The sequence below is a fragment of the Pagrus pagrus genome (assembly GCF_965226575.1).
Source record: "Pagrus pagrus genome assembly, chromosome: 19".
Lineage (NCBI taxonomy): Eukaryota > Metazoa > Chordata > Actinopteri > Spariformes > Sparidae > Pagrus > Pagrus pagrus.
In genome coordinates, this window is record NC_140203.1 from 17,486,580 (window position 1) to 17,503,586 (window position 17,007).

Below are 17,007 nucleotides of genomic sequence, written 5' to 3' on the forward strand. Positions count from 1 at the left end.
TGAAAGGATGACAGTATGTTACCTGAAAATAACGTAAAGGGAACTCTTAAAAAATACATCATAATATCATATGGATGTCCACATATTTGCAGTACAGATGTCTATGGAAAATACACAAAAACAAAAATCCTTTCCCCAGATTGTACATTTGTATGCACAATAAACCAAACATATAAGTCATGTGCATGTCAGCAAAAAATAGCCCACCAATAGCACAAATTATCCAAAATTTGACCCCTGTCACATGTTTTGAATTAATACATTTGAGTTCATTCTTTACTTTGGTAACTGGATGAATTAAAAAAAAATCCAAACTTGATGTGTAGTTGCTAGCTTTTCTCTGAGCTTTAATTTTTTTTATTTCCTGCTCTTCTTCAACAGACATGATTTGCTTGTGGGCTCTGTGGTGATTCTAGCTGGCTAAAAATGAGCAGAGTAAACAGTTTCAGAAACAAGGAACTGATCTTCTCGAGAGACGATCTTCAGCATGCTTATCGTCACGTGACGCGTCTGTTTACATCCGGGTTCGTGTAGTTTAACGTCCGGAGCTGCGCAGTGGGGGTCAGCTGACAGTTGTGACCAACCAGCGGGTGTAACATCTCAACTCAGGAGACCCTGAACCGAGAAAAAAGCCTCCCTCTGTCTGCACTCACCGTTATCAGCCGCGGAGAACCGGACAGCCTTCACCCCCTTTACCCGGCCACGTCTTCCCGCCTCCTGCAGGATGAGTGTCGGCGCTCCGAGAGGCCTGGCCAGCTCGGGGCAGAAGCCCATCGCGGAGATCCTCCATCCGCTGTCCGCCGCCGAGGAGCCGCTCTCGGTCCCAGTCAACGTCGGAGGGGACAAGGTAGGGTCCGCTGGGGCTGAACCGAGACCGGTTTGTCGGTTTGAAAACAACCAAGGGATGTAGAGAGGACGGTTAACCCAACAAAACCCTATAAACTAACCTGTTTACAGGCTGGCACCAGTGTTTATGGCTAAATGCAGCACGAAAGAAGTAGTAAACAAATGGAAGTTACTGGAGAAAACGGGATAAACATTTACACCAACGCCTTTTCTGGTTAATGTTTATGGTTTACTGCCAACGACTGTTGGCTTAACTGTCTGAGTTTGTCACTGAATCACTGTTGCATGAAAGATGCATCTCAGAAACTGTCTTAGCTAGCAGTATTTTTAATATAGACTTAGCTTTAGTTACAGTACATCAACAAAACCACTAAAGCATCAAGCACTAACAAGCAGAGATAAATATAAGATGGAGTATATGATCTCACTAATGCACACAGACTCACAGAAGCTTACTACAGTATGAGTAATGTGATAACACCATTTAAATTGATTTTTTTCTTTTTACACGTGGTGACTCCAGGTTACACATGTTTTGGTTAGAAAACAGATTTCTCTCCTCTCACTCTCTGAAAAAGGACCTGGCATCATTATCAGCAGAGCTGTCCTGTGTAAACAAGATGGACCCAGCAAACAAATCATGAGGCTTTTACTCTTCCTGCTGATGTTTAACACAGGAGTTATACCTTAACAACCACTGGGTATTGCAGTTAATTATTGCCAATAGGAGATGCTATGATATGTCCTTCCAGCAAGTTTAATTTGAATGGTAACATGCCGTCCTATGCTATTTTTTAGTTCATTAACTTGGAGGCAAAACCTCTATATATTAAGAATGTAAGAGTCCCCCTATTTACTCCCACTACTTATGGTTTTCATTAATGGTTCTGGTCCCAGGCTGTCAGCCAAATATTAAAACAATTTGTCGACACATTTCAATAAGGTCTGATGGAAGGTCAGATTGTGGTGGTGGGCCAGTGAACAAGTGATTCATTATTGACGTGAAACAGGACCCAGGGTAGATTTTCTGAAAGCATAACTTACCCTTTGCATTCTGAACATTTTTTTTTAACGTCTTTTGCTTTTGTTTAATGAACTAGTATACTTACAAGAATGAAAAAAATCTCCCACATATATCCCATGATTGTATCCAACTTTGTATTTTATTTAAAAATCCAGATCTTGTTGCAGATTTGACATTTATAAACGTTTCTTATTATTAACAAATGTTTATTTCTTGTTGGCAATAAATCTGTCGATTAGTTTCTCGATTCATCCATTAGTTGTTTGGTTTGTAAAATATCAGAAAAAGGGTGGAAAGTGTTGATCAATGTTACCCAAAACACAAGATGACGCCCTCAAATGTCTTGTTTTGTCCACAACCCAAAGATATGCAGTTTACTGTCAAAGTGGTGGAATAAAACTAGAAAATATTCACATTTAAGAAGCTGTAATCAGAGAATTTTGGGGGCTCCATATTAGCTTTTTACACTGCACTGACTGGTGCGCCTAATTATTTCATTCAGTACACCAATTATATTTAAGGTACAACAAATAATACATTTGAGTTTCATTTCTCAACACATTATGTGGATGACTGTAAACAGGATTAAAGATGAAAATACATGTTTTTCTTCATGTTTTTCTAAATCACAGCACTCGCAACGAGAAAGGGTGATAACCTCAATTGTTTGAAAAGTAAACAGCTCAATTCAGGCGCACTGGTGCAACAAATGAAAATGTCAGATTAGTGCATGTGCAACCAAAATAGCTGTACCCCAGAGCCCTGAAATTATTTGGCGATTAATTAAATAGTTGACAACTAATTAATGAATCATTGCAGCTTTATTTTTATTAATTAAAATAATACATTTAGATTGGTGGATGAACATGCCCTCTGAGTAGCATCTGCATCTCGTGGTCCTGACTGGGAGCTTGGAGCACCAGGGGAATGCTAGTGTTTGCACCACTAGCACAGGAATGTTGGACCGAAACTGGCTGAGGCTACCTGGTTAGCATGCTGAAGTCAGTAGATATCTCTGCAACACAATACATAGACGTCATAACATTTCGTCACGTTCTATTGATAATTTTACTTGAACTTTTGAACGTTTTCAACAAAAACTCTTCATGCACAGCACTTCATTTCTTAATCGGAGAAAGCAAACAACAGTCTGTTGTTTGATAAAGCTGGAATTTTTTTATCAACTGCACAATATCAATCATATAGCTATATCGATCCTAGCATTACAAGAGAACATTATATCCGTTCCCGTATTACAATATTGGTAATTCTATTCATACATTTAAACTCTGCTCTGTATTACAAACAGAGATCCGTGTCCCCCAATCCAATATTTGCATATTCTTCCTCCCTGTCTGTCTGAGTGTGTTTGTGTTGCTGTGGCCTGGTTGTTCATTCACAGTGCTGTAATGATGCAACGCAATGCAATTATCTTAGCTGTGATTACCACTGCAGGTTAGCACCACAGTGCAAAAAAGAGCACTGAAACGTCAGCACCCTGTCCCTGTGTGTGTGTGTGTTTGTGTGCGTGTGTGTTTCTGTGAATGTACAGCGGCAGAGAGAGAGAAGTGTGTTAAAATTCATAGTGTGTATACAGGAGTGAGAGCAGAGAGAGTCGTACCCCTTTTCTTTTAAACACAGATTGAATTTGAAAATTTCACACCTGCCCACTCACGGTAATTTTTAAAAAAAGCGTGTGGCATAAAAAGATGATTTAAGGTTGAACATTAGCTTATGTGCTTTCATGCACCTTAATGTTGTTGAGGATGAAAATAATTTCTTCCTCATGTGAGGCAAGAAGTGGCCCCGCGGGACATTAGTAACCGCTGTGATGTGTTGTTAAGAGTTTAGATCAGCTCAGGTTGTTGTGCTGGCAGATGTGGTTGGTTAGTTTTATTTTCAGAACCACTTTCGATGAGGCAGCGATCCTGCTGCCTCGGTTTTCTGCCTTCCTTCCTGTTAAGGTGTTTACATTCTTATGTTTGTTTAGATATTGTTGCCTGCTGTCCCTCCAGTTTGCTAATGCAATCCCCTCTAAATGTGCAATATGAATCAATACAGGGCTGGAGAAAATATCGATGGAACCGTTATTGTAATATGAGACTATACTGTATATCTTCTTAGATTTTGGTTATTTTACATCATGATATGGCATATGTTTTTTTGCATTAAAGTAAAGGGATGTCACTTTCTCAGCATACCAGCCAGTTCTACTTCTTATTATACTTGTGTTTACCCACTTAGTCATTATATCCACATGACTCTATTTTTTACCCTCAGGTGTGCACAAACTACAGGTTATGAACTTCTACTAAAATACTAAAATGTGAAATTATCATTAATCTTCTCGGTGTCGGCAATAAGAAACAGGTAAAAACATCTAAATTGTGCATCCCTAATAGTAATGTCTCCAAATCCACAGCACTCTCGCTGTGCTTGGATGGAGCCCGTTGGGGAAATTTGTCGTCTCTACTTGTTTCTGTAAAACCACTGAAAGATTGAAAGCGCTAGAACAAGTCCGACCTGTGGGGGAGTGTCATCTGTGAAAAGTCTATAAATAGTTTTGCTTCAGTTTTTATAGTTATATTGATCAGATTTGTTTTTGTAGATCCAGATACTGACTAAACTGTTTAATGCACCTGTTTATCCATACAATTGGAGGATGCCATTTTACTGGAAAGCTTCTCTGTCCTTCTAAAATAAAAGTAATCATTTGTCAAGGGCAGAAACAAGTTAAAACACTGTTTCTTTCAAAAATATAATAAATGAAATGGATATGTGTTCCTTTGTTACCCTCCATATATTAAAACAAGACGTTTTTTCCCATAGTTGTAATTTCTTCTGTATAAAGGCTGTGGAAATATATCCCCTGGTCCACAGATACTCCATTTCTCTGCCCTCATCCATCATTCAATTACACAGACAGCAGTAGTGTCAGATGAGTGCGCAGCAGCCTCAACAAGAGCCCCATTGACAGACAGCAACAACAGCATCACCATCAGCATCAATCTATCACCTCTTTGTTTGCAGCTTTTCCCACTGCAGCATCTAAATTTGATGTCACCGTTGTCTCTATCCACGCAGGAAGCAGGGCTGACCAATGGCACGCCGGTTGAGACGTCGAGTCCCGCCTCTGCATCCTCGCTGTTCAACAGGCTGCAGCTGGACGACGACCTGGAAGCAGACGTCCGGGACCTCTACGCCTCAACAGAAACCCGCGACCTATTTGTGACAGTGGACGACCCAAAGAAGCACGTCTCCACCATGGAGACCTACATCACCTACAGAGTCTCCACCAAGGTCTGCTATTACAGAGTGATGTTCATTTAGAAAAATTATGGTCCCATTTAGAGTAAAGTTGATGACAAAGCAGGGTATGCTTCAGGGCTTGGCTACCTTGGGATTGAAAAGTCGCCTCCATAGCTTGTCCTCGTATTCTCAGTCATTTCCAATGAAGATATCTTCCCTAGCTTCACCTTCTCACCTTTTAACTTCCAACATCTCGCTCCCAAAAACCAAGATGGCGAGGGTTCAGACCGTGGGTTTACACTTGAGTACTTCACAATGTTAGCTTCTGCCAGCTGCAGGAATGAAAAAGGAATAGCAGCAGCAGTTTGGACTACACATATGCTACTGTCTCCACCTCTTGGCAAAGAATATATCCCAGGGGTGATGGGACATCTAAGATTTCAGTTTGGAAAAGACTTTTTACTGGAATCCATAAAAAATGTATATTCGAGACCAGAGATTTATTCAGAAGCTCGTGTTTACCAGCTGGAACCTCAGTTCCATCCTCCAAATCCCTCTGCCAGTAATCAGAGCAAGAGGATCTTCTCTGTCTGACAGAAAGTTAATTTGTTCAGACTTCCAGCAGAGAATCATAGCTGTGGAGGCCGTTCCTTCGTGTAATGAAAGAAACAGATTCAGAGGGAGACGCTGCCAGGAGCTGACGACAGTTACCTTATGCACAGACTCAGAGGCCCATGACAAATATCACAGCCCAATATGAACACAAAGTGTTAATTGAGAGCATGTGGGGCGCGTCTTTTAGAACTGTATCGTCAGGGAGAGAGAGACTGTGTGATTGTGTGCATGCACTGTCAGCTATATTTCAAGGTCAATAAGCATGTACAACATTCCTAGCGCCTAAATGTGATTATCAAAGACACGGTCACCCTCCAGTCTAATACAAAGTCTACTGCTGTGTACATACAGTGCATTTATGAACGTATACAAAGTGAAAAACGAATCCTAATTCCTAATGTGTTTAAATTAAATATGTCTGTGTGTGTGTTTCCTCAGACATCTCGAATAGAGTTTGACCTGCCGGAGTACTGTGTGCGACGGCGCTACCAGGACTTTGACTGGCTGAGGATCAAGTTGGAGGAAAGCCAGCCGACCCACCTCATCCCTGTAGGGCAAATGAGCCATGACGCACACCTACGTTCTGTGCTGTTTTCCATTTAGAAACGCTTAATTTACCCTCTCTGCTCTGCTTCTCCTCTTCCCTCATCCTCTCCATCTCTCTTCATCTCCAGCCGCTGCCAGAGAAGTTCGTGATGAAGGGCGTGGTGGATCGTTTTTCGGAGGAGTTTGTGGAGACGAGGATGAAAGCTTTGGACAAGTTCCTGAAGCGGGTTGCCGACCACCCTGTCCTCTCCTTCAACCCACATCTAAACGCATTCCTGTCTGCCAAGGTAAGACGTCATAAGGGTGGGAAGTTCAGGGACTCTTTTTAAGATTTTCTTTCCATGACTGTCTCACAGACAAATTTAGTTTTAAACTGTTACTACTTCAAGTTTCTCCTGTCGCATACTTGCGTGCAGTGTCCATTGCTGTAGCACCTCTATTCACCCTCTGTCTGAAAGTCTGCTCTGATTGGTCAGCTCTCACAGGCCTGTGGAGGCCCCAAACATTGCGTTTCTGAATAGTTGACATCACAACCTTACAGGAGTCCTGACAACTCTTTTTAAAGTTTTTTATGTTTATTTATTTTTTATTACGGGCTGTGTTGTATGCATTTACACCACTTAGGCTGCATGAGATCTTGTAATGCTGATAAAAAACAGTCATCTCAGCTGTTCTTTCAGTAAATGCGGAACTGCACAGTACAGAGCTTCTCCTTCCTTACTTTCCACGTCTGCCATCAGTCACAAATTTAGTCTCTAAGTAGCTGAGACACAAGACAAGACTTTATTGATCCCTGTGGGGAAATGAGGTTGTTGCAGCAGTAAAATAATTAGACTCAGAAGGAAGAGAAAGAAAGAACGAAAGAAAGAAAGTAGGGCATGAGGATAGTAGAACAGTATCAGGCCTACAATGTAAAGTGACACTACAGGTGACAAAACAACAGTGAGGCGGAGGGGTTTTCTAAACACACAGGTGACATTTTCAGCAGGTGGAAGAAAAGAATGGGTTATTATGAATGCTGGTTTCTTGTGATGTAAAAGCAACTGTCGCCTGTCCTCACTGTGTGTCTGAAGGACCTGAACAAGCGTCAGGGTCTGGCACTGCTGACCAAGGTGGGCGAGTCCGTGAAGCACGTGGCCGGAGGGTACAAGCTGCGGGCACGGCCGCCTGAGTTCTGCGCCATGGGAGAATACCTGGACACATTCAGCCAGAAACTGGGAACCATCGACCGCATCGCTCAGAGGATCCTCAAAGAGCAGTCAGGTATCACACAGAGGTTGATGACTCCTCTTCTTCCTTTTTTTTTTTTTTCTTATAATAAAAATTATATTTTGGGGCATTTTTACCTTTTATTGGCCACTTGTTAGCAAAGAAACAAATCTGAGTCGTCCTTTAAATCCAGGCTGTTACACTTTTCAAAGCATGTGGCTAATGACAGTCACAAGTAGACTGAAAATATGTCTTTGTCGTCCCTGAAATGTGAAATTGACAGGAAAAAACATTGTTTTTATTTTCCAATGAGTGCGTTTAATTGTAGAATTTAATATTTGGAGGCACCACATTGACTTTCTTGACAAACCTAGAATAAACATTGCTATTTTTTTACTACATCCATTTGTGTTTGTTTTAAATTTGTCATTACTTCCAGTGCCTGGAGAACTGAAGCCACTTCTTAATAGCTACTTCTTCCGGAGATGTATTTTTGGCACCAGGAAGAAACATTTTGAAACAGTTGTGTGTGCTGCTTGCAACACGGCCTCCAGTAGTCTACTTTATCAGAAGACCTGCTTACTGGCAGCCATTTGCATGTGCTACATGGTGCTTGTTGTTAGCTTATGTCATGAAACAGTTCAGTCTTCAGCCAGGTGGCTAACTGTAGCTCGAGTGAATCTATCTGCAGTATTTACCCACAGTGTTTGTTTGGAGAAAAACCCACAGACCTTTGGGCCTTGAGGTGATGCATGGTTGATAACTGCAGGCCTCACTCATGCATGACGAGTGATCCTGTAAATCCCTGTCATCTGCCGTGTGAAATGCTCGTCGTCACCATCTGTTCGGGGCTTTTAGACATGCTGTGGTCTTTCGTGCAAGAATCTACAGCGTAAACAAAAGGTCTTTCTTTCCACATTGGAGGAGATCAGATGGAAACTCTGGGAACTTTAGATAATGAAGGCCTGTGAGCTGATACACAGTGTTAAAAAACACATGCCATGCGCGCTTGACTCAGCAGCCTGGCGTTCAGCCACCACTCCCTCTCATGTGTAATTTACAAATATAGATTTTGCAGTTCTAACATGGCGAACTCCTCTTTTCTTTATTTCTTGTTTGGCTTCCTAACCTCCCTTTTTTTTTCTTCCACCCCCACTAGAGTACCTGACAGAGCTTCGTGAGTACGGCACTGTGTACTCCAGCTGGGCCGGGTCCGAGGAGGAGCTGCGCCGTCCCTTGGAGGGCGTGGCCGGCTGCGTGGCAACGTGCTGCAGAGCGCTGGATGACCAGAGTGAGAACATGAGCCAGGACTTCCTGCCCGTTCTCAGAGAGTACATCCTCTACATAGAGTCCATGAAGGTGAGAAGGACATTTTGAGAGATGGATACAGTAAAACTTGTTGTTAATTAAGAGAGACAAAAGGAAAAAAAAAACCCTGCAGCCCGGAAAGCATTACTTGCCATTTTCCCCCTGCTACAAGGTATTTTTTGGGGGAGTTTTTCCTTGCTCAAATCGAGGGTGCACTGTACGGATTGCAAAGCCCAATGAAGCAATATTATTTATGATTTGGAGCTATATAAATAAAATTGACTTCACTTGTCACACACAAAAACATTCTGTATCCCAAATCCATACTACATGTACATACTACTGCTACATATTCAGTTTGTACCACATACTAATCATCGTAGTGTACAGTTTTGGCAGTTAGCAGATAAAAACACAACACGCTTTGCCATTTTACACAGGAAATGACACAATACAAGTGTCCTAGGACGTCAATCAAACTGACTTCTGATTGTCATTGACAATTAAACTAAACATTTTTTTCCCCATAATTTCACAGTTTTCATCGTTTGTTCTTATTGAGCTGTTTCACCGCCTATAATTTGTTTTAATTTTTGCGTTGCATTGTGGGAGAATAGTGTGTATTGACGGCACATGCAGTAATCAAAATTTAGCAGTCATGCTAATGGCCATACTACTGCTGCGTTCCAGACAACGGAGCTCAAATGTTTCCGACCTCCTGCTAGAAAAAGTACAATGGAATGTCACTCGGAGTCGCAATTCCAACTTGTTAACTCAACAGTTTTTGTATTTGGTCATTTAATGGAATATTTAGATACGTTTCCAAGTATAAAAGTGCCGTAAATAAAATGTGTAATGGCGTCTGTTGACCTCATGTGTCCTTTCCCTTCTGTAATTTGTTTATATATGCAAAGAGACTGCACTGCTGAGGGTTCACTCGTGTGCCAAAGAGGCTTCATTTTTCAATGATCCGCCAAGTTTTTTGTTAACTTCTGGCGACGTGCTCCTGGAACGCTCAGAGGTCCAAAGTTGGAAATTTCAACTAGGAAAATCCGACCTCCGACTTTGACTGGAACCTGCTTTGAATTAGTGTGCAGTCTGAATTTTTCGGACACAGCGACACGCTTGCTTTCTTTCAGCTGAGCCACCTTAGACCCTGAATAGAGGAAGCAACATCTGATATTCTGCATGTGTCATGTGCTCACCAAGCTCCTGACTCAGCATATCTCAGCATATCTCTTGTCTGTCTGTTAATATTTTTCACACACAGTGTCATTGAAATTTCACACGATAAAACGCTTGACGTCTTCTTGTCGGTTGTAGAATGTTTTGAGGAAGCGAGACCAGACCCAGGCGGAGTACGAGGGTCGACTAGAAGCAGCCATATTGCGCAAACAGGAGGACAGAACGCCAGTAAGTCTCCTCCTTCCTCTCACATACGTAAACATTAAAAACTGATGTGTTCACTGTTGCCATTTCTGGGTGTGTCAGTTGTTTCCCAAAGCTGACTTCACAGAACTTTTTTTTATCCATTAACTGTCCCTGTTGTAAGCACACAATGGGGCATTTAACTGTTTAATCACACAATATGACTTTATTTAATAAGTTTATATACAACTTTTGTGTAGTTTCCATACTAACTCCTCAAAGAAAGATTTTCCAGATTTGAGAGAGACAATTGGTTAAAGCTGTCACATTGTCAAATTTCCCTAATACAACCCTCCCATCCAAAACTCCCACACCACCTAGTCTCCTGTGGTTGTAGCCTTGTAACCGGTAGTCTTGTATTATGTCTCCCGAAGGCCCCTGTAGCTGTAGTTTTCTGTGTGTCACCGTAGATGCCAGTGGAGGTGGAGAAATGCCAGGACAAAGTGGAGTGTTTCAACGCGGACCTGAAGGCAGACTGGGAGCGTTGGCAGAGCAACAAGAGACAAGACTTCAAACAGCTTCTCACAGGCATGGCCGACAAAAACATCAACCACTATGAAAAGGTACGGAGGCTGCTGCTGGAGAGACCCGTGGAATAGACTTAAAAACACTGCAGGGGCGTAGACTTTGAATCTCTGCGGGGAGATTTAATTGACTTGTGATCATTCATCAAATCATTTTTATAGTTGAAACAGAGGTGTAATCTGTGTTGTGTCAGGTAGTTTGGCTTAGAAACTACACACTAACATAAAGTGTGGTTTGTTCTTCAAATGAGGAGAGAGAGCAAGCGATAAAGCTGGAAGAGACTTGCCTCTAAGTACTGATTATACGCCTGCTCTCTGCAGCAAAGCACCAAAAGGAGAGTTATTCAGCAGAAGTGTGGGAAAAATGAAATGAATGAGGCACAGTATGAAATAACTGTGTGTGTGTTGAACTCATCTGTGCTACTGATCTGCTCTTAACACGGCATACGATTTATCTCGCAACAGGTCTGTAGTTAACACACAGTAATAAGCCAGTTCTGTTAAATATCTAGTATTTGTAGTAAGCTGAGCTTTGGCACCAGATCAGAGCACCAGATGAGCTGAAATGAGCTGTCTGTTTTTGACCTTTATTTTTCTGGAGTAGATTCACAAATCACGAACACTCTGTAACAGAAACAGCCTGTTCGTACTCACACCCAGCCAGTACAACAACAGGCTGATCTACCGAAGCAGTTAGGAAATAAATTCTTTGCTCGCGAAAGTGGCAGTACTTTTTAACTTCACTCCCAGATTTATCTGATCTGTCCAAGACCGTTGACCTGGAAACACAAAGTAAGTGATCACACACAGCCAGAGGCCAAAGAACATTGGCTTCACAACATTACTGGCAATAGTGAGAATAAATCTGAACCAAATGTGCAATAAAAATCGGAACCAAAATACCAGGTTTATTGCCAAGCAAGTTTTCACCGACAAGGAATCTGCGCATAACAATACACACAGTAAGCGAAAATAATTAAATAAAAGGCAAGTACTGTAAAAGTCAAGAAACATAAATAGGAAATAGAAAAAATGACAATAAAATATGAAAAAATATTTTAAAAATATGTACAGAATGGTTGGTTTTGAAATGAAGGAGCTGTTCAGTTTGTGCATGAATGTATAAAAGCACATTCTGTATTAAAAAATCTCTGCATCTCTCTCTGTCTCTCCCTCTTTCCCTTTCACCTCATTTTTTTTGCCTCTGTCGACTGTCTCCATCCATCTCCGCCCTCTGCAGTGCCAGGCAGCGTGGGAGTCGCTCGTAACTCTCCTGCAGGACAAACAGACTGAGGACAAAACGAGTGAGACGAACTGAAACACCTCCTCATGTCCCTGCACCCCCCCCCCCTCTCTGTGAAACACACTCTCATGCCAAGGAAAAGGGCCAACCGGGCTGCAGATTTGGACTGCTGGACTCTGCCCGTGTTCACCTGGGAGACGACTGGACGGAGGGGAGTCGTCGTTACCTGAGGTAACGAATGGCACGTTCAAGGACAGCGAGGAAAGCGGAGAGACCTACTATGTACAGACATCTTCCTTTTGTTTGTTTTTTTTTGTCGTTGTTCTTATTGACTTTTTCTACTTCATATTTCAGATTAACAGTCAGTCGCTGCCCGTGTTTATTTAACTGCGGTCTCAGAGAGTTTTCTGCCTGTTATCAAGTGTGAAGGATAACTCTTTAGCAAAAAACAGATATGGATATCGTGCAAAGTTTGAAGCATTCAGAGCATCCCGGGGATTTCTTTCTTCCTGTCAGGTTGTAACAACCTCTGAAAACTTGACACTAAAACTCTCCACTCGAGACTCTTAGAGGCATCATATCGGCTCTAAATTTAAAGGACCATTCCTGTTGTTTTTGCATGTTTCAGCACATAAAATCTTTTACTTGCCATTACTGTAATTCATTTTTCCAGGAGGTTTATACATTTTATAGTTTCCCATTTACTCGTAACCATTCTTGAATCGTGACACGGCATTTGTGCTCAACCAGAAATGACGCTTGGATGGAGATGAAGCAGGAGGTGTAGCAACAAACCTCAGTAAAACCCTGTAAAAATTCTTCAAAATGTAAACTTAAGGATGTATTTTTGACTCTTAGACACCACATTTAACAACAAGTTATGAATGTTGAGCTTTATCAGGGAAGTGATCCACACAGCAGATTTGATTGTGCTCGTGTTTTGAGTGAGTGTAGCAGCACCACCTGGTGGTTAAGATGCTAATGGCTTTCAGTCTTTTGAAACTGGTGTTTGCTTTAGATATCACATGCTTTTTTCCTTTAAACGATGGCCATTTCAACAGGCTGTAGGGATTTCAGTGAAGGCTTTAAGTCAGTTGGGGATGTAAAAGGGCAGATTTACTCAATGAAAAGCACACTGAGAGAAATGAAGGCGAAGAGTCCAGTGGTACACTAATTTATTCTCTTTAAACAAATGAAAACAATCGGCTTTTTAGAGGCAGATCATTTATAGAACATCTCTGAAAGGAACAAACACTGCATTGTGAACATTTGGTATTATCGCATCCTAATAACAAAACGTTTGTCCTGTTTCAAGAGGAGTAAGTCTTGAAGGCGTACTCTGGCCTGAAATAACTAAACATGTTGATTCTGCTAGCCTATAGAGGAACAGAGCATTTCAAATCTCTGCTGTGTCATGTAAGCACCTGGGAAATTAGATAAACCAGCACTCAGAAGAGTTTTGTGGAAGCTTTTCAGGACAGCAAAAACTTTATTCTGAGTGATTCACTCTTTACTTTAAAAGCTGAAGTCGCTTGTTTTAAAGGGGCACTATGTGGTTTTGGAGAAGAAATTCAAATTCAGGATTTTGATATTTCCAGTATTCTTGAGGTAATAATACAAACTCTGAAATATTATTTTTTCTGTAACTGAGTAAACAAGCAGTTCTCAGAGAAAAACAAGGTCCCAACACTGAAGTTATAAGGGTGGCAGGGTCCGCCACATATTAACAAAGTAAAACTGTATGAGAGTTTGTAAAGACATAAAAAACACTCAATGAAGATCTTTCTCTTCTCCAAAACTACACAAGTAAACAAGTTAGTATCAGACTGAATGTGTAAATAGTTCCCTGTGATAGAGCAGTTTGATATTTGACCTCATCTGCTCAGCTGTGACTCATGGGAAGCATTTTTGAGGAGATGTCGTAGCACTGCAGCATGTACGGCCAACAGCTTTTTTGCGTCACACTTGTTTCCTCTTTTCTTATTTTTTGGCTCAAAATGTTGCTCATGTGGCCTTAAAGGAAAAATCCATTCAGTGTGTAATCTTTGCTGAACCCGCTTTACTTAATGAGATCTGACTTTTCCGAAAATGATTTTCTCCCATTTATCACATTTATGGTGGATCCCTTAAATATTGTTTAAATTGTATTTTGGCAATTTAAAAAAACATTTATTTTTTAACTCGGCATAAAGTAGCGAAAAACTGGACCAATGATGACGAGGGCGGACTCCGTCTGGCATCTTCATCAGAACAACATTTACAAAGACGCTGATTTTAACTTTTGTTCATGTGTGGCATGGATAACACAGTGTTGTAGCCTCAAACTGGAAAAAAACTATTTTTTCAAAAAAGTGTACAAAGAATTTCTGAGTTTCTTTCGCATCCTTTTATTTATTGACAGGATTTTCAGAAATAAGGTGCTGATTTGACTTTCTCCGGTCTGTGCTCCGTGAAGAGGTTTGGTTAAGAACAGAAAAGTTTTTTAGTTGTTTTCTTTTTGTTTTTTTTTTAAAGTCTTTGAATGGCCCTCGCCCTGTTTTTTTTTTCAGGCTGCTGGCACATTGCCGCGCCTGTTCTCGGTGCAGCCAAATGCAAGAGTTGTACCACAGTGATGAGAGGAAGTGACTGTGGCTGCTTGCAAACTGGTTTTGGTACTTTTTGGTACTTCATGTTTCCCCCTCGAGCTTTAAAAGCACAGAGCAGCTACTGTTTCCCCCTTCTGTCATCGAGGTGACACATGAAGAAAACTTAATTTCTAGATATTTGTTTTAAGAAGGAGTGAAGCTTTCAGGGTGGGTTCACTGTGATCTAGTGTGGAGGCAGTAACAGCGGACAGTACTATGGATGCACTGATGCTAAAATACTGTATTTGTACCAAAACATTCAAATCAACTAAGAAGAGCCACAGTTAGAGGTGTTTAGAAATCAAAACAGAAGCTTCTGTATTGTCTGTTTCTTTCACAAATACTGAACAAGTAAAGTAATTCTTTTAAAATTCCCATACTGCTGCATTAAAAGTAACTGTTCCATTATAATTTGCAAATTTTCCATCTTTTTTATGTTGTCAAATTAATTTGTACCAACTTAAAGAAACATATTTAAAGTGGTTTCACGGACTGACTCATTGTTACTCAGTTAAGAACAGCAGCCATTCAAGCTAAATAAAAGACACCCTAGGAAGTATGTGACCACTATTAGCGCTACAGAGCAGCGTTTTCATGAACCAGTCCCCAGTTTGTTTGTATCTCATGGAAACGGACAGCATTTTGGTAGGAAAAGTTGAATACTTCTGTTTGTTTAAAAATCTATAGGGCACCTTTCAACTTCATTGTTATATCAGACTTTAAAGTGGCTCTGTGGAACTTCTCTTATTTGATTATGTTGGCGGATGTTAGCGACCGTTGCTCTCTGTTAGCAGAGCAGAGAGAGGCACTGAGACGAGGCACTCAAGATCGTGGAAGCAGTCAGATCCTTTGGACTGTCACGGAAAATCCGACCAGAGTCCTTCACAAAGAAATCTACAGTCCAGCAGCAACAACTTAAACAGGCTTGTGTAGGCAACTGAGAGAGACGGGGAAGGTCTCGTTTTTCATGTCACGTTACAATCTGCTCACATATGATTTATAAAAAGTGATTAATACACGTAAATTGCAACAAATTGTTGCACAGAGTCCTTTTAAAAGATCTGCATTTCAAAATCTGTTCTGTATCTCTGGCTTACGCATTCACTTGCAAAAAGTACATTTCAGCCAGTAGCTAATGTTCACTGTAAGCCAAGAACATTTTATTATTGACCTGAAAAAAAAGAACTAAGGAATAGGACATGTAGCAAACAATGATAGTTTAAAAAAATATATCTGATTGGACATAGAAAAGCAACTTTTGTCACGCTTTGCTTTTAGTTCTGGATCAGATCAGTACTTGTGTCTGTTACAGCTCAGCACTGAGGCATCAGTGCATCTGAAGACTTTCCTGCTATGTAATGTAAATGAAGTAATGACCCGATGAAGGGACCTGAGCGGGGCGCTGAAAGTTTTGGGATCATTCAGGCTTGATTTCAAATTCTTTTTGCTCTAATGGCAATATACTGTATATTCAATATACCCCGGTGTACAGCTGAATTATATGATGCAGCTGAGTCTATTTTTGTATAAAAGAAGCAGGAGATCATTGTTGGGTTTCCAATGAGTAAGTGACACATGTTAGAAGGGATTTTTTTGTAAATTATTTTTGATGCTCATTGGAAAGCTAACAGTAGTTCTCTGATTCATTTAAATCTTCTTAGTCATTGTAAAATCACCATCTTATACTGTGTGCCTGCTGATTTGTTTTTGCACTATATACAGAGCTCCGCCCCCGGGCAGACATGTCTGCTGAAAAACATTAAACAAAAAAAACTATAATTGCTTTCTTGCAGTTGCCAAAAATGAAAATAAATAGGCTGGTGTTGAGTTGGTTGAGGCGTATTTTATGTCTCAGTTTGGAAACTTTGTTCTGTGATGTAAAGAAAGGCATCGTCTGCAAACAGGGACATTAATGGCTGCGGTTGTAAAGACGGTAGAGTCATGAGGGACGTGATTTTTTTGCTTTCTTTAATGTACAAATCAAATGTTTTCAAAGCCAAATGTCCCCATCTTTTCCTCCTGTCTTCTTCACGTTGATTCACACATGAAGAGAAGTTCTGATTTGCAGTGCAGGAGAAAACCTGATCAATCAAACCTGATCAATCAAACCTGTGTGAAAGGTTCAAAGTCAGACGATTTATGAACGTGTGGATTTAGCTTCAGTCTTTTTTTTTTTTTTATCTCTGTTCCTCCCCAGTGTGTACTGTTTACGTTCAGAGTTTTTATTGTACATTTGGATGTTAATAACATCTTGTTGTAATTATAAATAAGCTTGTATATTGATGTCGTTTTGATGCAATTTATCTTTACCTCAAATGATTTTTTTGGATATATTGGACCAATAATAAAAAGAATGAATGCATTTGATACTCGTCTGCTCTGGTCTGATTC

General features: G+C 40.7%; 1 protein-coding gene across 1 annotated transcript; it reads left to right on the forward strand.

The window, feature by feature from the left end:
• Positions 1-537: 537 nt before the first annotated feature.
• snx30 (sorting nexin family member 30) lies at positions 538-16,983 on the forward strand. Its single transcript, XM_084383438.1, has 9 exons — positions 538-847; positions 4,955-5,170; positions 6,173-6,283; positions 6,409-6,567; positions 7,354-7,543; positions 8,649-8,848; positions 10,121-10,210; positions 10,636-10,788; positions 11,990-16,983. The coding sequence occupies exons 1-9, from the start codon at positions 725-727 to the stop codon at positions 12,065-12,067; spliced, it is 1,320 nt and encodes a 439-aa protein (XP_084239564.1). The 5' UTR covers positions 538-724; the 3' UTR covers positions 12,068-16,983.
• The last annotated feature ends 24 nt before the right edge of the window (positions 16,984-17,007 follow it).

Coding starts and splice junctions, on each gene's coding strand:
- snx30 (XM_084383438.1), top strand. CDS start 725: ATGAGTGTCGGCGCTCCGAGAGGCCTGGCCAGCTCGGGGCAGAAGCCC. Junction 6,568..7,353: donor ACGCATTCCTGTCTGCCAAG/GTAAGACGTCAT, acceptor GTGTGTCTGAAG/GACCTGAACAAGCGTCAGGG. Junction 7,544..8,648: donor GATCCTCAAAGAGCAGTCAG/GTATCACACAGA, acceptor CACCCCCACTAG/AGTACCTGACAGAGCTTCGT.